Source organism: Schistocerca americana, chromosome 3 (assembly GCF_021461395.2).
Source record: "Schistocerca americana isolate TAMUIC-IGC-003095 chromosome 3, iqSchAmer2.1, whole genome shotgun sequence".
Taxonomy (NCBI): Eukaryota; Metazoa; Arthropoda; class Insecta; order Orthoptera; family Acrididae; genus Schistocerca; species Schistocerca americana.
Genome location: NC_060121.1, coordinates 603,307,544 through 603,334,030, shown reverse-complemented (window position 1 = coordinate 603,334,030; position 26,487 = coordinate 603,307,544). Strand labels below are relative to the sequence as shown.

The 26,487-nt window shown below is 36.2% G+C and overlaps 1 protein-coding gene across 3 annotated transcripts in view; it reads left to right on the top strand.

Annotated features, from left to right (window-relative positions):
• LOC124605392 (bestrophin-2-like) overlaps nt 1-8,027 on the top strand; it is a 454,561-nt gene extending 446,534 nt beyond the window's left edge. For all 3 annotated transcript variants that reach the window (XM_047137034.1, XM_047137035.1, XM_047137036.1), the window contains 2 exons: nt 4,322-4,557; nt 6,458-8,027. In XM_047137034.1, coding sequence (XP_046992990.1) covers nt 4,322-4,557; nt 6,458-6,961 — 740 coding nt within the window. In that variant the 3' untranslated portion in view covers nt 6,962-8,027. The remainder of the gene's footprint in view (nt 1-4,321; nt 4,558-6,457) is intronic.
• Nucleotides 8,028-26,487: the final 18,460 nt, after the last annotated feature.

The following is a 26,487-nucleotide window of genomic DNA, read 5'->3' as shown; positions in this document are numbered from 1 at the left end:
TGTGTGTGTGTGTGTGTGTGTTTTTGTTTGTTTTTGTTATGTCTCACAAGTGATGAAAGAAAGTGTAGTACAAAATATCTGTCTGCTCAACACATCCCTTACTGTCACTTCATATTTGATATTTTTCAGCATAGGAGAAAATAATTGTGGCTAAATACTTAATTATTTATTTGTTTTGTTTTTAAATGTGTCAGCAAGTAAATATGTTATCTTACATGATGAATGTTTGGTTCATTTTGAGTATTCCTTTATCAAGTGATTAAGGGCCAATTGATGTAATATGATGAATCTTTCCTGTTTTTATTTTGTGACTGAAATATTTATGTGGTGTTACTTAAATTCACAAATGTATTTTTTTTCAACTGAAAGTAAAACAATTAGTAACTTACTTCACCAGTTACTCTTTTAATTTTTAGTGTACTATATTTTTATCAGTGTACTTTATTAACATAATTTTTTTTTCAAAAAAACTATATTAAATCTAGCTACAAAGTTGTAAAATGTGCTAAATCAGTGTAGAGAAAAAATTTCAGAGGGGTAGTTTTGTGGGAGAGGAGGAATCGTCAAGATTCTTTCTCCTAATCTGTTATCTCAAATGACCTTTGTCACCCGTCAGAGCACTCTTAACAGAAAAAATTACTGCCTGTAACACCTAAATTGTTCAACCACTTCGATTAACTCATCATTTCTTCACTACTTCAATTATGTATCCTTACTGAGGTAAAGTTCCAGAGAAGCCTGTTTCACACAAAGGATACACTGTATTAATGCACCAGGACCATTCACATTCCCAACAACAAACAATTTCAGTTTTGGATTGTAAACCAAAGTTTTCAATTAAACTGTGAATTGTAACTGAACCAATTAGATGGTGTAAAATTAAAAATTTCCTTGTTAAAAATGTCACTGATAATTTGTGATGCATTGATAATAAGTGAAAGAAGTTTTAAGATTTACAGAGACTTTTTCATTCATTTCTGATCATTTATTTATTCTGGGAAGATTTGGACCTAACTAGGTATTCTTCATATTTTACATTAAATTCATGAAGGCACTTATAGCGAATCCAACTCTTCGAGACCTTTGTAATATAGTGGAAACAGTACTAGCTATTAAAAAAATTACAAAAATGTGTGAAAAGTAGACTAATATGAATAAAGTAAAGGCAAGCAGATTACTGCAGTGGGCCCTGGTAATGATATAAGAGGTGTGACCAAACAGTAATAGGAATTTTTTAATATTTGCAGGCTTTATACATTCAATTAAAAAACAAAAAGAAAAGAAAAAAGAAGATTATCCTGTTGGTATACATGTTCCTGATGTGTGTTTGTGTTTTCAGCTGCTTTGAATATTTAGTTAATTGTTGATAGTCGAAAGGGTTGAGCATGGTTTAGAGTATTCAGCAAATTCTTACTATCAGAATAGGTAGATCAATGAATTTGCATTAAATTTTGGTTGAAAAAATGGAATAAAGTGCAGCACCAAATTTGAAACGTTGACTGTGGCTTTTGAGGAATCTACTGTGAGTAAGACAAGACTTTATGCGTGATATAAATGTTTCGAAGAGCATCAAGATGATGATGATGACGATGACCACGATGGACACTGTAGCACATCAATTAGTGATGACAGTATGGAAGAAGTAAATAAAATGCTTTTTGAAAATCACCATATCGCTATCAGAGAGGTTGCTGCTGCTGTCAGCATATACTTTGGCTCGTGCTATGCAGTTTTTTTTTCAGACAGTTGGTTATGAAACATGTAGCAGCAAAGATTTTTCTAAAATTGTTGAGTGTTGACCAGAAACAATGTCGCATAGACATCACGCAGGAATTTTCGAATGAATTCAACAATGGTCCAGAATTTCTAAAGGATGTTAGAACAGGTAATGAAATGTGGATGTATGGGTATGACACAGAAACAAAGGTACAGTCATCACAATGGAAACTGATGGAAAAGCCAAGACCAAAAAAATTTGACAAGTTCGATCAAATGGGAAGGTCCTTCTCACTGTTTTCTTCGATTACAATGGGATAGTGCATCATGAGATCCTGCCTTATGGCAGTATGGTCAATAAAGAAAACAACTAGGAAGTTAACTGCCAGTTCTGTGAAGCAATCCAAGGAAAAGTACCCAGAATTATGGCAAAACCACAAATTGCATCACGATAATGCTCCCACTCCTGCTCACACCACAGTGCTTTTTCATGATTATTTGGCAAAAAACAAAATTGTTATGTTGCCTCGGCCACCATATTCACCAGATATGGCTGCTAAGGACTCCTTTCTATACCTGAGACTGAAGAGAACTGTGAAAGGACATCGTTTTGCCACCATTGATGAGATAAAAATAGAATTGCTGAAGGAGCTGATCTCCATAACGGAAACTGAATTCCAAAAGTGATTCAAGATTGGAAAAAGTTCTGGCACAACTGTATTGTACCTGAGAGGAATTATTTTGAAGCGGACAAAGTTGATATTGACAAATAAATAAAGATTCTTTAAGAAAAATAAAAATTCCCTTTACTTTTTGATCTTGTCGTATATTAGGATGAGCAAAGGGAGGAACAGAAGAACTTGTTAGAACAAAATTAATGAAGAGAACAGGCAAGAAACTTCAGTGAGTGACAGAAATGAAAAGAGAAAGTAGTGTAACTGACATGAGGTGAAAACGTACGAGTATTTGCTTTACCTTTTGTAAGAGAGAAACAGCCATACAGCTCCCCACTCCTCTTCTCAGCCCCCGTTTTTTAGTTGAGAAAAGGAAGTGTTTCTGGTTCTTCTTTAATTTATTGTGATACTGAATTGTGTGCAATGTAACTTGTTAGAGGCAGACATTATCAATGGAGAAGTAGATAGGATACAGATAAGTGAAGTCTAGTATTGTGATTATGATGGGATGATAAGTATTTGATCTGTGATACGAGGTACTAGGGGAGCAGGCACTTTAAGGAACATGTAATTTGACTGGTTGCAGCCAGCTAACTTAGGAATATGATACACTGTCATGATCAAATGGACATAGTTTCAGAGGTAAGGTATAAGAGCTTTCATGGTTAGTTCAAACTGTCTACAGTTTTCACTGCTTGTGCCATCTTGAATTACATCACAATAGTGGAGGTTTAGCAGAATGAGCGTATGCGCTAGTTTTTATTTCAAAACCTGTGGATGTACATTCTGAAACTTCTGGAGGGCAATTGGGGAACTGAAGGTCTTCCTACAGTGTTTTCTGCCCAGTTAAAGTACTCCTCCAAAGTTACATCCAAACCCTTGATTATTTTCTGATACAATATTGAAATTTGTTGAGAAGACTAGGAGACAGTTATTTGCAGAATTTGGGACTAATTATTTTCTGATGGGATAGTAACATGACATGAGTTTCCATTGCATTTAATTTAAGTCCCAGATTTTACACTCATCTAAACGGAGAAGACACACAATCATTCATCTGCACAAAAGCAGTGTTGATATTTTTAGGCTTGGCACTAAAATAAAGCTGGAAAACATTGGCATAGTATCATTTTTACTGAAGGATGCAATTGATATGAAGTTCCAGGTACACTATGAGAACAGAAGTGAACCCAGGACTCACTGCTGTGTCATTCCTGAGAGAATTGGCACCCAGGGAGTGATCAAAGTAGTAAGAGACCGGACTTGCATTTGGGAGAATGATGGCTCAGACACCAGTCCAGCAATCCATATTATATTAACCATCTCAAAATTGATTAAAGTAGCTGCCATGATAGTTCCTTTGAAAAGGACATGGTCAGTATCATTCCCTAGCCTTCCTTGGCCCAAGTTCTTCCTCTGGCTTTAATGACCTCATTATCAATTTAAATCTTAAAATCAATTCTTTTTTGCTTCCAGGACAACTTTTGAACATGCTGCTGTCTGTTCCTCAAGTAACCTTCAAACTACTTAAGCACAGTTTTAGCAATATTTCAAAATTGACATATAAAATGCTTTCCCAAAGTGTATTGTCATTGTTCTCTATAGTACATTTCGTGTAATAACTTAACTGTAATTAGTGCTTTTGTGTTTCGGCATTTACGAAACTAGAGTGATATTGGACTCGTAAGCTGGATTTGTCACAAGTATTCAGTCCGTTGACTATGGACAATGTTTTCAAGGACTTTGGATACAGCAAGTAAAATGATGATTCACCAGTAATCACAAGGTCATCATTTTCCTTTTTAGGGATGTTTTAGATTATGCTTCTTCTCCTTCTAGATATATGCAACATTTTTGATCATGATTACAATGATATAATCGCTGCCTTTCACTTCATAAGAAATTATTATTATTGCCTTTTTTGTGTTCAGGTTCAAGAATGCCGAAAAGCAATAGTGCTGCTAGTTTGAAACCTCCATTTGCTGGGGGAGGGAGTATGCGAATAGCAGACCAAGTCATAGAAGAAGTGGATGAACAGTCAACAGTAACTTCAATGAGGCCACCAGACTTGAGGCCAAATGTTCGCACAATTTTTGCAAGTGGTGTGCCTCACTTCCCAGGGCCTCCACCACCATCAGCACCAGTTGCAGTTCCTCGTAGTGTACAGGTAGGTTATAGAGAGGGTATTTTTGCTTGCAGTATTTACAAAGCAGGTAATGAAATAAAGTATGATCTCTCTTCAACACTATTTAGATTCTTTGTTCGGTTACATGGGGAGCTTCACCTTGAAGTGTATTAATTTTACAACATAATTTACTTACTAATTCTGCACCATGTGTAGAGGAACAAAGTTGCACTGGAATTTGTATACCGATAAAGATTTTGGCAGATAAGAGCAAATCTTTCAATAAGTGGCCTGTGGAATAGTTAGAAGTTAGTTGTGGCAGGTAAGACTTTATCAAGTACAGTAGCAACAAAACAATCAATAAATAGATATAAGTGACTGAGCTAAAATTTATGCAAAGCCAAACTTTAATTTTATGTAACCATTGATAACTCTTTACACCAACTTGAAAATATTTTTTATATATAAAAACAAAGATGAGGTGACTTACCGAACGAAAGCGCTGGCAGGTCGATAGACACACAAACAAACACAAACATACACACAAAATTCAAGCTTTCGCAACAAACTGTTGCCTCATCAGGAAAGAGGGAAGGAGAGGGAAAGACGAAAAGAAGTGGGTTTTAAGGGAGAGGGTAAGGAGTCATTCCAATCCCGGGAGCGGAAAGACTTACCTTAGGGGGAAAAAAGGACAGGTATACACTCGCACACACGCACATATCCATCCACACATACAGACACAAGCAGACATATCTTTTTTCCCCCTAAGGTAAGTCTTTCCGCTCCCGGGATTGAAATGACTCCTTACCCTCTCCCTTAAAACCCACTTCCTTTCGTCTTTCCCTCTCCTTCCCTCTTTCCTGATGAGGCAACAGTTTGTTGCGAAAGCTTGAATTTTGTGTGTATGTTTGTGTGTCTATCGACCTGCCAGCGCTTTCGTTCGGTAAGTCACCTCATCTTTGTTTTTATATATAATTTTTCCCACGTGGAATGTTTCCTTCTATTATATTGAAAATATTTTTTATTAGAGACCAGTTAAATAATATTTTAAAACATTACTTAAAAGGTAACTAAATTAAGTAACTTCAAAAACAAAAATTTATGTAATGGCTTTCATCTTCAGCCATGAAACTGATTGCATGCAACTCTAATTCATCATGTGCAAGTCTCTTATCTCTGCATAATTACTGCTACCTACATCCATTGGAACCTGCTTATTGTATTCAAGCCTTGTTCTTTCACTGCAATTTTTATTCCACCACTCCTCCCCCCTCCATATGTTCCTTCATTACCAAATGCCCCATCACATACCTTGTTTATTCAGGTTGTGCCACAAAGCATTTTTCTCCAATTCAATTTAGTGCTGCTTCATTAGCTATCTCACTATCAAACTAATTCTCAGTATTTCTCCGTGACACATGTCTCAAACTTCTTCTCTCTTCTTGTCTATACTTTTCATCACGCACGCTTCACTTCCATAATGGTTAGGGCAACCAAAAATATAAAAATGATTGAGTATTGCCAGAAAAACCACAGTACACTCAATGAAATTTGAACATTATATATGAATAATGCAGATTTTCAATGACTTGTGCAACCCCTCTATTAATAAAATCATCTTCAATTCAGATAAATGCATAGTGCAGAACAGTAACAATAAAAAAACATTCATAATATATTACTTTGAGGAAAGAGAAACAGCTGTCATTAAATTTATTCATGATGCTGAATGGAGTGAATATTATCATCAAAAATATTTTGCTCGTTCATCCAGTAATGTAAAAACAAAGCACCATTCAAAGTGCATAGTTTATTATTTGCACACTGTTACATTTTATGCTGTAACTGCAATTTATCGTTATTCATTTAATTTTAATAACTAGTTTACTTACTCAGCTATGGCTCACAATGCAGCATTGTCATCTCTTTGTGTTCACTACAGGCTAGTGGTCCGCATCTCAACATTACACCACTGTCATCATCAGCTCCTGCATCAGCTGTGGTTATGCCAGCTGCTGCTGTTTCACCTGCTCCTTCAAGCACAACATACACAGAAATTATGTCTGTGAAGAGTGCACCAGGATATGGGGATTCCTCAAAGATTGGGCCAGGAGGAAGAGTAGATCGCTTCACTAGTCAGCCTGCATCACAAGGAGATAGCACGAGCTTCTTTGGAGGAAGGACATCTCAAGCAGACGGTGATGATGTGAGCATTGGTGGTTCTAGTACAAATAGTTCAGAGGATGATGAGTTTGCACGCCTGAAACAAACTCGACAAAAAGAACGCAAAGAAAAGCTGATACAAAGGTTGGCAAGGTCAGTTAGTGCACAACATCCAGGTTCTTTAGACAATGAGACGTTACTGCTCGAAATTACTGGTGACTCGAGAACTGGCTTACTGTCTTCATCCCAACGGTCTAGTGTACTTGGAGATTCTAATGTATGACAACAAACTGACGAAATTAGAATGCCAAATTGAGCAGAATGATCATTAAACTTCCATACACAATGGTAGACACAATTGTGTGAACAAAGCTGTGACAAAACTCAGTTCAGATTGTACACTTTGCTGTTATTTTTATATCTCTGCAACTTATAGCTGCCTCTTGACTATAAACGCACAGTATTTGTAATTTAGTCTCAAGTATTTTTGAGGACCATGAAAGTGAATTAAGGTATTTTACATACAGAATGACTGTTGTTGAATCTCGTAAGCATTTCATACTAGGTCACAAGAATAGTTAATTGACATACTTAGTGTATATAACAACATAAAACACTATATCCTCCCACCTGCCAAACATTCCAATCTTGCAGGTAATCCTGTACTAGTTTTGGGAGTATATATGCTGGAAATATTTTCTTGTACTGAAACTGCGTGTTATACCTCAATTATTTATTTATATTGTAACACAAAAGGGAAGTGCCAGTACCAGTGAACTGAAAATCATCCAGGGTTTCCTGATGTGGTTATTGTGCTGTTTGAGATTAGATTTTAAATGGACACCAGAAAGTGTACCTTATACTGAAGTGTTCTTCATAAAAGCTGGTGCTTTGATACTTTGTTCCTGTGTATATATAGACAGTGTAATTGTACTTATAAGGAATTGTAATTGCTGATATTTATGTTTTTGACAGTATTTTTGGATAGTTGGTACAATAATACAATAGATTAACTTTTATGATAGAGGAAATATGGTCTCTTGAACTCTGTGTCATGCAGGTAATGTTCTCACAAACTTCTTTAATAACTTCTGTATGTTTTATCTCAATTTTGAAAGGTTAATTGGCATATTCTTTGTTTTGTGATGTATGATATAGACGGTGAATGTTCATTTATTCACCGAGTTAGCTTAGACACATAATAAATACAAAAATGTTGTATTCCCATATGTAGAAGTGTCGTCGTTTGGAGAAAGGAATTCATGGGTTACAACAAAAGGCATACAGGACAACCTTATTAATCTGAAAGTTTAGTCAGCTTCTCCCTTTCTAAAACAACTGTAACATAACCTGTTTAAACAAGTGAGTTGACTGTAAATATTCTGTGTAGTGTTAGTTTTCAGTTTTAAATTTTTGGTTGTAAATTTTGTATTTTTATATCTTGTTGTTGTTTTGTTGTGTACTAACAGCTGAGGTCTACGAAGAAAGAAAAGACAATGGCTTTAGACACCTTTCATTTTGGAAAGTGAAATAGTAGTGTATGAAAAAAGAGTCACATATTTTAATGAGCTACTCTTCATTATCTTAAAAGCAGAGCTATATATTATGCAAGAAATTCTGTGGTGCTTTAGTATTTTTTGAAATTTGTATTTTATCAGACTCTGGTTATTGATATAGTTAATGCTACCAGTTGTGCCTGCCAGAAAAACAAGGAAACACAAAGTATTTTAAGTTTAGCACCTATAATTTACACAGTCCTATGTCTGTGACATTTGTATCATGTTCTTAAATATATCGCATTCATTTTTTCACCACATTACTGCATGGGAATGTACTAAATAAACACTGTGATTTTTTGTCACTGTATGTGACAAACAAGAAGTCAGCAAAATTGGACAAACATGTCTGTATAATGTAAGACTGCCAAATGTCTATTTCTTTTTAATTATTAATTTTATAATTGACTATGAGTTTTTATTGAGCTGGTAAATGTGTGCAGTAATTGACTTGTGATATTCAGAGGAAAATGTATGCAGTGTGCATGGTGTCAGTTGGTTTTTGAAAAAAGCAGAGGCAAAATTAAAAAAATATTTGTTTCAAGTCCCAGAGATACAGACCAATAAAGCAATATTTAAACTTACGACTTCTCACCATTTGCTTACAGTTAATGTTGCAGACAGCTATGCAGACATGTTCATAGAGAAATGCTGATAAGGGAGAAATAAATAAAAATGATATTTACATTTTTATCAGGTAAGCTGTGTTAGTACAGTCATATGTGCATCAGTATGGAAAACACACACCTATAATCATTACCCAAACATTTTTTATTACTGTGGCAACAGTTTGAACATGGGTGTCTTCTGAAAGTTGCCTGGATTATAGAATGCAGTAAAATCATCAAAGTATTTTATGTGATTTATTGGGATGGCTAATTCCTTTCAGAAGTTAGTTGCTAATTTCACCCAACTGGTGGTCCCCTTGAATAACTTATGCTAGAAAGGCAAGAGCTTCCTTTGGGTAAAGAGTCATCAGGCTTCCTTTGAGGCAATTAAAGCTGCCCTTAGGAACTCTCCTTTGTTAGTTACGCTGGATTTCGGCAAGCATACATCCAATTCTTGGGTAGCAACGGGATTTCTCCAGGAACATCGGGGGCAGTTGCATCCTATCACCTACACACCACGCAGCTTGTATTTAATGTATAAGTGGGAAGCTTCACCTTGGAGAAATTTAAGTTCTACCTAGAGCATAGGGAATTTGTGCTCGAGACTGATAATCGGGCCTTGAATTGGATATTGGCCCACCTCAGAAAAACGTAGAGTTGCGCATTGGGCAGTCCACATCTCCACATTTTGTTTAGCTCTTTTGCATTCTCAAGAGGAGGGAGGAAGAAGAGTCTCATATTTTCCAAATACAAAACAGGCTTTTAACTGGCAAGCACATGGTTAAATATGTTCTTAATAAAGTTATTGTGTGTCAAAAGGGGAAGGGCAACCGCACATTCAAAATTTGTTTGCCTCAGGTATTGGTTCTCACTGTCTTTGGGTATTTTCACAGCTCCATACTGCATGGTCATCTAGGTTTCCGTAAGATCTTGGCCAAAATTAGACATGTGTTTTGACCTTCTAAATGTAAAGATATACGTCAGTTAGTGGGGTGTTGTCAGTTATGTAAACAAGGGAAGCCTATTATAATGCATGCAAGGGTTTACTCGAGTCTACTCTTGATAGCAGGCTCATGAGCTATCTCTTTGTGGACTATGTAGAACCACTTCCTTGTACTTGATGAGGGGGAATTTTTTATGTCTTGGTAGTGGTGGGATGGGTTTTCTTATTTTTAGCTGGATAATTCCCAGCCACAGGGTCACTAGTGGCCATTCTGTACAGCATTTTACCAAATCTTTGCCACTTTTGGACCACTGAGCACCCTAGTAAGTGGTAATGCTCTGGCATTTACGTCTAGAGAATTCCAGAGATGCATACTTTGCTGAGCACATGAATGGGAATTTGAAGGCCACCTTGATATTTCATACTAGGTCCCAAAAATGTTGGGATCTTTCTATCCTGTCATTAAATCTTGCTTTTAATGCTGTTTAGCATGAGGCCATCAAGGTCACTCCAGCCTTATCTCTCGCCACTCCCCTCCTGGCAGCTCATGCAACCACCACTCATAATTAATAGCAGCTGTTTATTAAAAGTCATTTTGGTTAAAAACTGATCAGTGAATTTTGGCTAGCTGTAGCTGCCTAATCAGTGACTGTTGATTGTTTTTAAAATTCCATATTTTGTTGTCCACTGAATGAAAATGGGCTCATCATTAATATCAGCTGTTTAAAAATTATTTGCATAAATCTGATCAGTGAATTTTGGATAACTGTAGCCACTTATTCAGTGACTGTTAATTGTTTTTAAAATTTTGTATCTTTCCTGTCTACTGAGTAATAGTGGGTTTATAAGTAATGGCAATTAATGGCAGCTGTTTTAAGATCATAGAGCTAAAAAAAAAGTTGCTAGTGGCTCATAATTAGTGGCAGCTGTTTAAAATTCATTTTCCTAAAGTATGCTCAGTCAATTTCACTGTTGATTGCTTTTAAGACTCATTTGACTTTAATAAAGGCAAGTTATGTATTTAAGATGATGACTGCTGAAGCAGTTATGTGGGGACCTCAGTTGCTCCATCAGGGTGACTCAATCCCAAATCTACCCACCAAAATTCTTAGTTGTAACTACCTACACTGGAACAACGCAGTACATATTCTACCTCATAAGAAATCGGCCAAAGAAACAAGCAGGCATTAGAAGCAGACTGTTCACAAATTGAGACCAAAGTTATAGCAAAATTTCTGTTTTAATTAGAACTTCGAATGACATTCATTCAAAGATTCCGAGAAAGCTCTTAACTTGGTTTCAACAAAAACTGTACAAACAGCCATTTAGACCCAGGGCACCGGTTCAACTAATGTCAGTATACTGATGAACACACGTCAATGCTACAGCTTACATGGACTTCTTGACAATAGTGAAAAACTGAATGGAGAATCAATATCACCAAAACAAATCTCAGCAGATTGTTTTCAGAACCTTAATCTGTGAAAACAAGAAAGGTATACATGATACTCAAATACAACTTCTGTCAAGTATACAAACAAAAAATTATGGCTAGTGCTAAACTGCTCAAACTGATAACTGCAGGAATTATTTTTAGGCTATATATGTTATGAGGTGAGCAGAAAGAAGCCACTGCTCCTCCTCTTTCACTAGTCACTGTCCATGTAGCAGTATATGGATTGGGCAGCCATTCGCTTGGATGGTGATGTAAGCGGACACGACCATCAGCCTGATGTAACAAGAAATGTTATTCATCTGACCAGGTGATGTATCACTACTGATCCATAATGCAATCTTTATGATGTGGTGCCAACTGCTGCCATAATTGACATTGTTGTTGGCCAACATGGAAACATATTGGGTTCATTTGTTGCAGAGCCCCACATTCAACAATGTGCACTGAACAGTGTGCTCCAAAACACTTGTGCCTGCACCAGATCTTTCACAGATCACTGCCTGTCCTGTACAGAGTGAGCAACCCTCCAATCTCCATGTTCTGTGATGAGGCGTGGACAGCTAACACATTGTTACATACTAGTTGTTTTACCATCCTTCTACCACTTTTATCCATACATGGTGATGATATTAGCATGTGAGCACCCAACCAGCTTCACCATTCAGAGAGTGTGAGGTTACATCGTACATACCCTCTGTTAAAGTTGCTTATGTCAGTAGAATTCCCTGTTCCATATCATCACTACCCATTTTTGCTCCACTTATATAGTTTCTTTGCCGCATATGTGACTGCAGTGCCAACAGACAGTATTTACTCCTGTGGTGGGCTGTGGTCGTAATGTTTTGGGCTGTCAGTGTATCTTTGATTTTAGTTCAATTCCATCTTTATCTTTTTGCCGAAGTTTGATGACTCTACTGCATCCCCCTTGATGCAATACAACTCCTCTGCGATTTGTTATCCTTCAATGAGAAATAGCAGCAGCTGAGTCTGTCACGCCTCTATTATTGTCCTTTTAACCATACTTCGTGTGGCAAGGTGTGGGAGCAGAAGTAGCTGGGCATGCCCAATGGCTTGAAGCAATTTACCGAGTATCTTCAGTTAAATACTGGAAATGTTCTTTGATCCAAATTAGACTAGAATATCAGCATGCCAAAAACTCGCATGATAAGATAAATTTATTGTCGTTAGGCCATTACAGCAATAGACAAATTTTTGCACAATAGACAAATTTTTGTACAGCACAATCGTTACATTAATAAACAGAATAATAAAGCATTGTTGACTTACAATTCAATGTCCCACTCCAAGAATTCTTTTAATTCATAAAAGGGGTTGGCAACAAGCCATTTATTTAATGTTTTCCTAAATTCACACTCTGGAAGATCTTGTACTGTCTGCGGAAGCTTATTAAATGTTTTGTGGCCCACTAGCTCGTAGCTATTGACTGTCTTTGCTAGTCTACAGTATGATGTATATATTGACTTGTTTTTCTCGTGTTGTGACCATGGATATTATTTCTACGTTTTACTTCATGTAGGTTATTTTTTGTATAGATTAACACTTGGTATATGTACAGATTTATAACAGTCATTATTTTGAGTTTGGCAAATAAGGGCTTATAATGTGCTTAATGCTGGGACCATGTAATGACTCTGATTGCTTTCTTCTGCAGACGTACTATATTTTGAACATGGCTTGAGTTTCCCCAGAGAATAAGTCCATATGACTCAATACTTTGGATGAATGCAAAATACGAAGTCTTATCATAGGCTGCTGGTATGTATTTTATAAGACATCTTAATAAATAAATTACTCTGGACAGTTTGATACTAATATATTTTATGTGTTGTTCCCAGGACAATTTATTGTCTAAGTATAGCCCCAAGAACTTTGCATAGCTGGGATCATTAACAGGGCTTTTGTCCCTTAGGCTAAATAACATTTTTTGTGTCTTGTTCTCATTCAGGAGAAAACCATTTGACTTAAACCAATATTTTGCTTGGGCAGGTGTATTGTCCACAGAATCTTTTAGCTTAATTAGGTCATAATTGTAGGACCGTACTGGAACTTATAAAGGAGGGGAAGTCATTCTCATAACCAAAAACAAAAATGGTCCCAAGACAGAGTCCTGCGGAACTCCCATCTTAGTATGTTTCTCAGTAGACTTTTCTGAGCCAATACACACAACTTGCCTACGGTCTTGGAGATATGATGTTAGTAGTTTTAAGCTGTTTTCCCTGATGCCATATAAATTGAGTTTCGCTAGCAGTGTATCACGTCCTACACAGTCAAATGCTTTACTCAGGTCAAAAAAAGTGGCCTGAGCATAGCCTTTCTCCTCAAACACTCTAAGTATATGTTTAATTACGTAGTCTATTGCTTCAGCTGTTGATAATTTTTTTTCTAAATCCATATTGTGATACATTAAATATTCCAAGTTTTTCGAAGTGGGTTGACAACTGATGGTATATGATATACTCCATTATTTTGGCCAAGACTGGAACAATTGATATTGGTCTGAAGCTTGCAGGGTTGTCTTTGTCACCCTTTTTGTAGACAGGGACCACCCTAGATAGTTTCAGCTCCTCTGGAAAGTAGCCCCCTGATATACATTTATTTATGCAGTGGATCAATGGATACACAATAGAATCAATTATTTTTTCAGCAAGTTGCATGACATGTAATAAATATCAACACTATCTAATGACTTGAAGTTCCTAACTATTTTTAAAATAGTAGTTGGTGTAACCTCAGAGAAAGTGAGAATATTGTCATAGGCTGTTCCATGATAGTTTCTTTCTAATAGTTCAGCTGCACTTACATTAGGCTTACTAATACGATTGCTTGATTCCTCCACAGATTTAATAAAATACTCGTTGAAATCTTGTACAGAGATGCTGAGTTTGACCTTTTGTTGTTCTTTCACAATGCTGTTTATGATATTCCAAGCAGCTTTGCATTTATTGTTAGCACTCTCAATGCATTGAACATTGTGTGCCTTTTTTGCTTCAATAACTGCTTTTTTATAATCATTTCTACATTTTGCATTTGAGGATTTTGCATTATCAGTCATAGTATTTTTGTATGTATCTAGCTGAGTCATTACATGACCCTTCATATTGGACAGCTTTTTTGAATAACAAGAATTTTTCTTTTTTGACCCCCTTTTTTTACAGCCACTATCTGTTATCTTGCATCTTCTGATGGGAATACTGTCATTGAATATTTGCAGAAATGAGTTAAAAAAAGTGTTTAAATATTATCTTATCTGTTGCATTTTTTGGTGCACAAATATTACTATCATTTTTCTGGAAAAACCAAGCTGTATCTGCAAGAGATTTCTTAAGCTTATCAATTTTTCTTTCACTCATTGGCCTAGTGGTCACCATTTTTTATTTGGATGATGCATCACTAGGAGTGACAGAGCTGATCCTATTTGCATATATTAAATACACTGATTTGTGGTCTGAAAAAGGGAACACTGTTACATCACATTGATCTTGGGCATATTTAAAGTTAAGAAATATATTGTCTAAACATGCTAGTTCCCTGGTAGGTTTATAGTTAGTATACTGTAGGTTGAACTGTCACAATAGGTTTTTCAGGTCACTAACACTACATTTATCAGTCAACATGTTAAAATCCGAATTAAGATCACCACCTGTTACAATGTCATAGTTGGTACATTTGTTCTCAGTAAGTGTACATAAGAGGATGTCCAATTTTTCTAAGAAAACACTAATAATACCACTGGGAGACCAGTACAACGATACTACTATTAGTTTCATACTACTAATAACTATACTAGTGGCCTCAAAATTCAGTTCTTCACATAGATAATCTAAATCTGAGGTATCAATTAAGCAGTCCATTGATGTGTCAGCATAGATTGCTACACCACCTCTCTTGTGGACTCTTCTGCAATAACTGTTTAATAGACTATAATTTTCTAATTTACAGAATGGAAGTTCGGCTTCAGTGGCCCAATGTTCACTTAAACACAAGAAGTCAAATTTATTCACTGATGAAAAATCATTTAGTACCAGTTCCTTGTCATTCAGCCCTTGAGTATTTAGAAAACCAATTTTTATGTCTGTGTTCTGTCCTTTCGTGTTTCTTGGATGATGCTTATTTTTGGACATTTTAGCTACTTTTTCCAGTTTTTCACCCCTTTCAAGCCATTTTAGTTTCCCTTGCTTCTTATTATCTTGCAAACATCTGTGAACATTCTACTGGGTGTTTGAGACCCCAATCTATTTAGATGCAGGCCATCCTTTCCTAAGCAGTTATGGAATAGTTTATTTTGCAGATATATTGATCACTTACAGATCTTCGTTTTATTATTCCGCTGATTAGGAGCTGGGAACCTTTATAGACACTTTTGGCTGAGCAAATTAAGTTTCTTGTTTCCTTGGCGTTTTCTTCCTCACTGCCACTTTTTATTGAGTTTGTCCCAACGTGTATTAGCACACCACAATAGTTTTGTTTGAGTCCGTTTTCTGCAGGATTGTGTTTGAAGTTTTCCATATTTTTGAAATGCTTGTTTAACTGTTGCATTCTAATTCCAGGCCGCACATCAATGTTGCATCCTGGAACAGCGACATTTTTCAGTAACGAATTGCCTATTAATAGAAACTTGAGCCATGTTTAGTGTATGTTACCGATTTCCACTTGTATTTGTGTGATGGATTTTGGGTTACTGAAGTTATCGGTGAATCATTGTGCACAACTGATACATTAGGCTTAAAATTTTGATTGTCGTTACTGCTTATACTTGCTCTTGAGTTTTCAGGGTATTGATTTGTTGCAGTTTTTGGGCTTTTACACGAATTTTTGCAAAGTTGTTTTGTATTTGTTTCCTGTTTTCGGACACACTGACTTCTTTTTCTCATAATAATTTATCATTTTCACACTTTAAAGTCAAGACTTCACTTTTCAACACCTCAATATCACCTTGTAATATCTTTATAATTTCGCTTTTTGTTTTCACTGCTTTTTCAAGTTCGGATGTTTCGAAATGTAAACAACTGAGACATGTCAAAGAATAATTGTCACTGATGTGTTTTAAGTTTATTTTGGCACACCTTTCATGCAACCAGTAATACATGACAACATACTCTGTTCTTCACTTCTTGAGATGAATACCCACACTATATATTACAAACCTATTCTATTGAGAATAACTGTAAGTTTGCTCTTGCACTATATTTACTTTTCTCCATAGTTATAAGGTAAGACCCATCTACTTAACACCTAATCAATCCTTGATTTTATGTTAATTTTTTTTCCGTTAGAATGTCATACTTCCCATTACTTAGGTTATGGTTTCCATGTGTGTTTGTTTTATCATCATACATGTGTTACTGCCCATGCTATCCTATGTTAGCAGGTTGTACTGACCATGATGTGGTCTGTGGAAAAGAAGGGTTTCAACAGTAGAAACATGTGAATGCGGAAAGAGTGACGATAGAATAGGTACTCCTATTGAAATAAGTAAATGAAAATTAAGAATTTGTTTACTGAGACTGAAAAAAGGAAAAAGATAGAGCCCCAAAGACAGAATCCCATACAAACTCTCACTGCAGGATCCCCTCCCTGATGGGTTCCTCACCAAGATGCAAGAGGATTAACTCCGGTTGGCTTCACTTGTACAGGCCTCATAAATTGATCCTAATATATCCCTATGGTAAGCATGAAGGTACGGAGTAACACCATGGATGTAGTTTGTCGAGCAGTCATCATTACAAGTCAGTCAGTCTATTATCACCATATCCACAAGCTACTACTGGATTATTACATGTAGCCTCCCACATAAAAAGTCATACAAAATTCACCACAATGCATCATAACCCCCCCACATCTGGTATATGTGGATTCTGTATTATCCTGATTTAGGTTTTCTGTGATTTCCCTAAATCACTCCAGGCAAATGCCGGGATGGTTCCTTTGAAAGGGCACAGCTGAGTTCCTTCCCCATCCTTCCCTAATCCGATGAGACCAATGACCTCGCTGTCTAGTCTCCTCCCCCCAAACAATCCAATCCAATCCAATCCAATCTGTATTATCATGTAGGACCACTGTATCTGTTTCTTATATCTACAAGAGAACTATTATAAGTCACTCTGTTAACAGAATGGCTGAAACTAGTGCATGCAATACATTATAAAATAGTGGAAGATAGATTTAAGTTAAAGACCACAGGGCATAAGAGTAGAAGCAAGTGCTACAGAGAAAATGAAATGAGAAATACTAAGACAGTTAATGGGGATACCCAACAGCCATCAATCCAACAAATTTGGAAAGATCACAGATTCTCCTGGGGATTCATTTTTTTTAACATTGTAGTATTACATAAACACCTCGATCGATTCTGGCATCTGCAAGAAACAAAGCCTTAAAAATTGCTTGCCTCTTCTTTACATTTAAATTATAATAATGCAATATAATCGATACATTGCACAGATTACATAGTTGTGTTATGCTTGCAGCTCCAGTAGTCGCATTTAATTCACTTAACCTAACAACTGACTCTTAACAACTGAAGGCACTGCTTAATTTAGTCATCACGTAGTTCACAAGCTCTCCTTTATTTTTAACTGACCATTTAATAAATACAATAGTTAATAAGGTCATAGAGCATCAGGTAAGAAATAAAAATAAATAAAATTTCAGCTAACAGCTTTAAAATGAACTATAGAGCTTTCTTTAGTTCAATGGCTATTTAACTTTAGGTCTAGATCCTGTCTCTGAATGAACAGTGCTGGTTTACACTAAATGTTCAGCTGTGGCAGAGAAAACAGTTTAACACACAATAACATTTGTTAAATTACATAAATACTTAATCCTTTTAAATTCCTCTTTTTCATTTACAAACAAATAAGAAAAATAATGCTAACTTTACACAAGGCATGTAAATGAGAGGTCTTTTCAAAAACTTCTGGAATTTTGTCCACAAAATTTTCCTATGCTTACATTTTAGTTATTATGCATGGTGTCCTTTAAAATACCATCCACCACAATTGATACACTGCTCCCAATACCATTTCCACTTCTGGAAACAGTCTTGACACACCTCTTGCTGGATCGTGCGAAGTGCCATTTGTGAATTTTCTTTTATCTTGCATATCACTGCAAATCTTCATCCTTTCAATGTGGTTTTCAACTTTGCAATAAAAAGATCTGCAGGGACCAGGTCTGGAGACTATAGAGGATGAGACGGCACAGTGTTTTTGTTTTTTGTGTAATACTCCTGCAGCAACAGGAATGAATGTGCAGGGGTGTTATCTTGATGCAAGAGCCATGAATTTTCTATCACATTTCAGGCCGTTTCCTTGTCACATTTTCTTGCAGGCATCACAACATGTCCTGATAGTACCATTGATGAACTGTTTGTCCCTGTGGCATGAATTCATAATGAACTAATCCTTCAAAGTCAAAGAAAACTATCAGAATGGCTTTGACATTTGCCTTTACAACCTTTTTTTGGTCTTGGAGAACCAGTCCTGACCCATTGTGAAGATTGAACCTTGGTCTCAACATCATAACTGTAGACCAGTTTCTCTTCACCAGTTATGATTCTCTTAAGGAACATCTCATTCTCATTTGAGGAATCCTAAAGCTCTTCACAGATTGCGAAGCAAAGGTCTTTCTGGTCTTGACTCATGAGCCATAGGACCAACTTGGCGGCAACACAGTGCATCCCAAGATTTCATGACATGATCCAACTGAAATGTTACATTCTTCTGCAATCTCTCGGACAGCCAGTCTTTGATTGGCATGCACAATGTTGTTGACATTCTTGACACAAGTGTCATTGGTAGATGTTGAAGGGTGTCCTGAACGAGGGTCATCTTTAACTTCCACTTTAAACCGTGTGAACCATTCGTACCACTGAGTATGGCTGAAGCACTCATCATTGTAGGCTTCCTGCATCAATTGGTGTGTCTCTGCAAAGGTTTTCTTGAGTTTCATGCAAAATTTAATACACACTCATTTGCTTCTCTAACTCTGCCATCTCGAAATTCCCAAACTGTGTGACACAATGTTCTATTCAGTACAGTACAGTACTGAACAATACGTAACAGACATACAACAATGAAACTCCTGCCAGTTATATATTAAACACAGGCATGTGTAAGGATGCCAGCTATATTTTGCTCCAACACCCCATTGCCACGAAATTACGAATGTTCTGGAATTTTTTGAACAGATCTCGTATAATTGTATAACTGTTATTAAATAACCTGTAGAATAATCAGAAGTTCTTCCGGCTCTGTCACTGGTTTATGTGAGGCATGCTACATCAGAAATTATATTTAGGTGTCCTAATCACAATAAACAATAACCACCTCCACGATCAGATATAAGATAAGATAGATTTATATCTTACATCTCTACTTTCAATCGTTACACTAAACACTACATCTCTTACTAGTAAATACCTTAGATCTATGTAATGTAGCATACCTATCCAATGTAACAACTTATGTAACACATATTCGTACCTTACTGTTCTATTAATATGAGGCGATACAAAAAAAAAAAAAAAAAAAAAACACCTGGAATAATTTTTTAAAAGCTATATTTTTTCAAATTGTTTACAAAAAACCCTTATCCTCTTCAAAATACTGTCCATTACAACTAATGAATTTGTCCCACTAGTGCTTCCACTGTTTGAAACATTTTTTGTAGTTGTTTTTAGATATGGTTGACAGCTCCTCCCTAATTTTTTTTCCCCCTTCAGTTCTTCAATGTTGTCAAATCAGTGTCCTTTCATGCTCCCCTTCATGCATGCAAATAAGAAAAAGTTGCACAGAGCCAGGTCAGGCAAGTAAGGTGCATGGAGCAGCTAAATACTGCCATTTTTAGCTAAAAACTAACAGAGATGGGTGTGTGTGCAGGTTTGTTGTCATGGTGGAAGAAATCTTCTGTTAAAATTTGCTGAACCAAGCTCCAAGATAACTCAGTAATCTCTGACAGTTGATCAATTGCCTGTCAACAGTCTGTGAGCACAAGCGCTCAATTTTTTTTTTTTTAATACTTTCATTGATTCAGGCAGTTGATAGATGTCCAGAATGAGGTTTGTCATCAATCGACATGTTGCCATTTAAAAATCAAGCAAAGCACTAGTACACTTGAGTTCTGGCATAGTGTAATCTTGGTAAACTGATTTCAACATTAAAACAGTTTCAGCAGCATTTTTACTCAGCAGGAAACAGAATTTTGCAGCTGCACATTGTTCACTTAAACTTGCCATCATAAAAAATGAAACAAGACCAAAATGGTGCTAGCAAAAACAATCACTGCAGATAAACAAGCCAGGTCAGCAACACAGGTGACATTGAACTGGCAGTGAGTTGCGCTATACACATCTAGAGGCAGAAATGCATACTACACAAGCTCCACCCACGGCAATGTTATTCCAGCTCTTTTTGGGTACCCCGTCCTATGTTCATTCATATTCATACGCTTATTGCCCTCGCACTTAAAACCAGTCCAACTAGTCTGACACGCACTATGTTCTAAGCTTAAATGTTTTATTGAGTATTCATTAATGCTTAAATATTTTTCAGAGTGAGATTTATGAATGTTTTACACTCTAGTAAGCTCACTCCAACACACACAATCCTATTGTTTGCTCACAGTACCAGTATTGCCCAAAAATTTTGAGGTAATGATAGCAGACTTAACTTTTCCTTGTACTTTTTGTTCAATAGGTTCTTGTCAAGTTTTCTCTAAACTAGTCAAAGCATTTGGCATAATTTGTTCTAATGGCTCTACCAAGCCTTCCATTTCTGAGATTTGATTGCATATGCTTGCAAATTCCTGTGCTGACTATTCCTCCAAATATTGCTTCTTATCATTTACTTCTTTAGATTATCTTTACCCTGGTTCTGGACTAAATTGCTTTGTTTTTCTATTTTAGTCTGTAACTCCTTAGGTAACTATACTAAGGTCACTTCTAAATAAGAAATTTTATCTACTCTCCTCCTCTACTGCTTCTACTTCGTCTGTAATACTATTAGACAACCCATCTAATATTTTTAATTCCTCTCCTTAGATATAATTTCTTTCTGTTGTGCTATTAATTCTTGCATTTATGTTTCTAAGTTGTACTTAAGTTTTTAATTCCTCTCCTTCAGCCTTCATAAGATTTACTAATCCTTACAACTTTTCTCATTCTGTTACAATAATTTTTATAGTGTAAAACTACTTATGGATCTTTACTATTTCTTGCTGTCTCATACAGTTTTCTTTTTCTTTCTGAAGTCACTTTAATACCTGTAATAATCCAAGGTTTCTTTGAAAAATGTGTGGTGTTACATTTAGTAATTTTCTTTGGGAAACAGTGCTCAAAAAGGGATATAAATTTATCAAGAAATATGATGCAATATCATTAGCATTTGGCTCATTATTTACATCTCCCCAATTAACATTTCTTAAGCTTTCTCTGAAGTGCTCTATAGATACCGGGTTGAGCAACCTCACACTTTTACTTAATGGTTTCTGAACTGTATGCCCTCTTAGGTTTTGTAAGTTAATCAGTTGTACATCATGGTCTGACAATCCATTTACCACAGGGAAAGCATGTGCTCGTTTTACATCCTCTTTCTGTACAAATACATTATCTATTAGAGTGCTACTGTTTTGAGCTATATGCGTAGGGAAATTGGCCACTGATTCTAAGTTATATGTTATTAATAACACTTCCAGTTCACTTTTCTTATCAGAATTACTTAGAAAGTTTACATTGAAATCACCACAGATTAATAACTTTTTCTTTTTGTCTGACAGACAGCATAATAGGGAGCCAAATTTTTTTATGAATAGCACCCAGTCTCCTAATGGGGACCTGTACACTGTTGCTAATATTGAGACTACATTATCTAGCTGAAGTTCACATACACAAACCTCAAAGTGCTGATCAACACAAAATTCCCTTACTTCTACAGTTTTGTATTTATACCCTTGTTTTATGAAAATGGCAACTCCTCCTTTATCCATCCTAGATCTACAAGTGCAAGATGCTAAATTATACCCATTTGTACTTGACACTATCCATCCCCACAGTTACATGGTGTTCAGGCAGACAGAGTATATCAATCTCGTTCTTATTTTTGATATCACCTAAACACACTATTAGCTCATCTACTTTATTTTTTACTCCTTGATATTTTGATGAAGGAAATTGATACTGCACTTAGCTTTGCCTCTATCTGCTGTACGTGAAATTTCTTTTACTCTATTTGTCTTGATTGTTATCTGTCTGGACTTTAACTTTAACCTAAAATACCTGTCTGCCTTGACCCATTAACCACAGCGATCACCCCCTTGTGTGACTGTGGCCCCCCTTACAATTTCTCTTAATAGAGAAACTTAATTTTCCCCTTCCTATTCAGGTGCCGACCATGTGTAGTGTATTGACTTGGGTTGCTCTTGGTGATGTCTCCTACTATTTTCATCAAAATTCGTGACAAATATTATTTATCATCACAAATGCTCTGTTGTTTCATACCACTAATTCGTGTCCTGCACTAGGGTACCAAAATGAAGTGCAAATGGTGGCATGGGACGGAACTCCATACATGATATGTCACTTGATTTCATGTGTGTGTCAACTTTACTTTATGATCTGCAGTTTCAGTTCTCGAAATTAATTTTGTCAGTGGACCCGTTAAGCACTAACACTCATGCCATGTGAATTCTCCTTTTGCAGTTGGGGCACAAGCCAAAAGAGAGCTCTGATCCATTTAAGATACTGAAATAATGTGATCAAGTTTGTGATAACTCTTCTGTATTACAATAGCAATGTTTCCACTGCACGTTCACTTTCACACTGTGTATGGTGCAGATCACTCATAACTTTTAGCTTCTCTCTGTAATTCTGTGACGTTAATGAGTGAATGACAGTTCTCATCATGATTATTCAGTTGCGAATTGTTTCCATTCTTGCTAGAGCCCCTTTTCTCCTTGACTTCCAAGGGACCACCAAGCCATGATGTGAAGGCATAAGTGGGCCTCCACAGCAGGTAAAGACGTGCATTTGTCATCACACTTTGCTGATCTGACTTCATTTTGTCTCTATCTGCGCATACATCAAATGAGGGCGTGCACAGTGTTTCACGTGAAAGCATAAGCGGGCCTACACTTCCAAACTACCTAAACTATGTGTCAGTTTCCATAAATACCTTTTGTCTGTCTAAGAGGATAAAAGTGGAGCAAATTACATTTTAGAAATCCGTTACACCTCAATATTCAGTTCTGCACACACAACTACTGATGCAACACATGGGCAGGGGGACAATAAACAGGGTAAAATGCTCATTATTGGGTGTACGTTTTGATGGAAACTTGAACTGGAAATTCTGAGGTGCTCATACAATGAAGTTCAGCGACCTTTGCTCTGTGCTCTTTGCATAATTATTAATCTTTGAAACAAACAAGTTAAGTTCTAAATATATTTTGCATATTGCCACTCAATAACATATTATGAAATAATTTTCTGTGGCAACTCATCACATGAAAGTGAGCAATAAGAATAATATATGTCTTTGCATAATATATGTCTTTGTAGATACCTCTTCAAAGAGTTATACAAATTAAATTCATATTAAATAGTCCATCACAATTTGGGTAAAAATAGTGATATCCATACCTACAACACTCAAAGAAAATAAAAAACTCAGAAAGGAGTTCAACATGCATCAACAAAAGTTTTTGATCATGTGTCCAATAAAGTAACATAGCCGACAGATAGCAAAGATTATTTCCAGAAAGTTTTTGAAATATCTTATGTTTGCCTATTTTGGAGTACCTCTACATGTACAAAGATACTATGACAATCACGACCTCAGTGCCTGTTTCATCACACACGCCATCTGGATTCTTCTCTCACACACCAACTTCTCAGAACTCTGCAGGTGCGAACTAGTGCTCCATATCCTTGCTTCTCGTCACCCACCTGGCCTTAATTTATGTTAATTTCTTTCATTTCAGCATTTCTTCACAGTAATTACTCCTTTCTTCTCGGTTTTAGTTTTCTACATGTACCATTTTCTTACCTGTCTATTTTTCGCCATCCTCCTCCCACCACTGTTATGTACAAAGCACTTAGCTTTACGTTCTTATTAACACATACACGATGTTTTAGCCATTATATCTGTCTTGCATGTTACCCTGTCTTCCACATTTAGGCTCTCAGGTTTTCAAATCTGTCCGGTGCAGTCCCCAGCAATCAAGTCTTTCCTTCTTATCCCGTCCGGCAAGTCTCCCCTAACCTGCAGTTCCAAGTGACTTTTCCAAAATCTATCCCTTTTCCGAGACCTCTCCAGTCCTTTTCCTTCACCTCTCTTCCTTCTCCTTCAACCCTTCTGCTGGAAGAAGCAGCAACAGGCCCTGAAAGCTTGCCTACTTTTAAACTTGGTATACTCTGTCTGCCTGAACACCACGTAACTGTGGGGATGGATAGTGTCAAGTACAAATGGGTATAATTTAGCATCTTACACTTGTAGATCTAGGATGGATAAAGTAGGAGTTGCCATTTTCATAAAACAAGGGTATAAACATAAAACTGTAGAAGTAAGGGAATTTTGTGTTGATCAGCACTTTGAGGTTTGTGTATGTGAACTTCAGCTAGATAATGTAGTATTGATATTAGCAACAGTGTACAGGTCCCCATTAGGAGACTGGATGCTCTTCATAAAAAAAATTTGACTCCCTATTATGCTGTCTGTCAGACAAAAAGAAAAGGTGTTATTAATAACATATAACTTAGAATCAGTGGTCAATTTCCCTACGCATATAGCTCAAAACAGTAGCACTCTAATAGATAATGTATTTGTACAGAAAGAGGATGTAAAACAAGCACATGCTTTCCCTGTGGTAAATGGATTGTCAGAGCATGATGTACAACCGAATAACTTACAAAACCTAACAGGGTATACAGTTCAGAAACCATTGAGTAAAAGTGTGAGGTTGCTCAACCCGGTATCTATAGAGCACTTCAGAGAAAGTTTAAGAAATGTTAATTGGGGAGATGTATATAATGAGCCAAATGCTAATGATAAATGCATCATATTTCTTGATAAATTTATATCCCTTTTTGAACACTGTTTCCCAAAGAAAATTACTAAGTGTAACACCACACACTTTTCAAAGAAACCTTGGATTATTACAGGTATTAAAGTGACATCAGAAAGAAAAAGAAAACTGTATGGAACAGCAAGAAATAGTAAAGATCCATAAGTAGTTTTACACTATAAAAATTATTGTAACAGACTCAGAAAAATCGTAAGGAAATCAATAAATATGTATGTTATAGAAGACTTTAACAACTCCAACAATAAAATCAATATGGAATGTTGTTAGAAGGGAGACAGGAAAAGTAACCACTGGGGTAGACAGTATTACTATTAAAGAGAATTAGACCATCCTAACCAACAGTACACAAATAGCTGATGCATTTAACAACCATTTCTTAAGTGTAAGAGAAAAAATTGGTGAGGACAGTTCAAAAGAAAAAGCCAGGCATACATGGAAGAGTCATTTTTGAAAAATTTTAGTCAGATTAAGTATCACCTAACAACCTCTTGTGAAATAAGTAAAATTATTAAATCTTTGAAAAATAAATGTTCTGTTTGAGTAGGTGACATCTCTAATAAGATATTAAAACAATGTGGAGCAATTATAGCTGATGTTCTGAGTCACATATGTAATGCATCACAAACTCAAGGTATTTTCCCAGACAGGTTAAAATATGCCATCGTCAGGCCTCTCTACAAAAAGGGGGACACCGCAGATGTCGATAATTATCGGCCAGTATCCTTGCTTACAGCATTTTCAAAAATCTTCGAGAAAGTAATGTACTCGAGAGTGGTCAGCCATCGCAACAGTAATGGGACACTTAATAAATCACAGTTCGGAATTCAAAAATGCTGTTCCACTGAGACTGCAATATACAATTTCACTGTCCATGTAATAGTCTTTAAATAGTAAAATGTCACAAATAGGAATTTTCTGTGACTTGTCCAAAGCATTTGATTCTGTGAACCATGACATTATGTTACAGAAATTACAATTACGTCGTATAAATGGAATAGCATGAGTGGTTTAAATCATACCTACAGAACAGGAAACAAAAAGTTTCTTTATATGGGTCAAGTTATTTAAATAAGTTTGCCCTTCATTTAACTGGGGTGAAATTACATTAGATGTTCCACAGGGTTCAATCATGGGTCCCCATATATT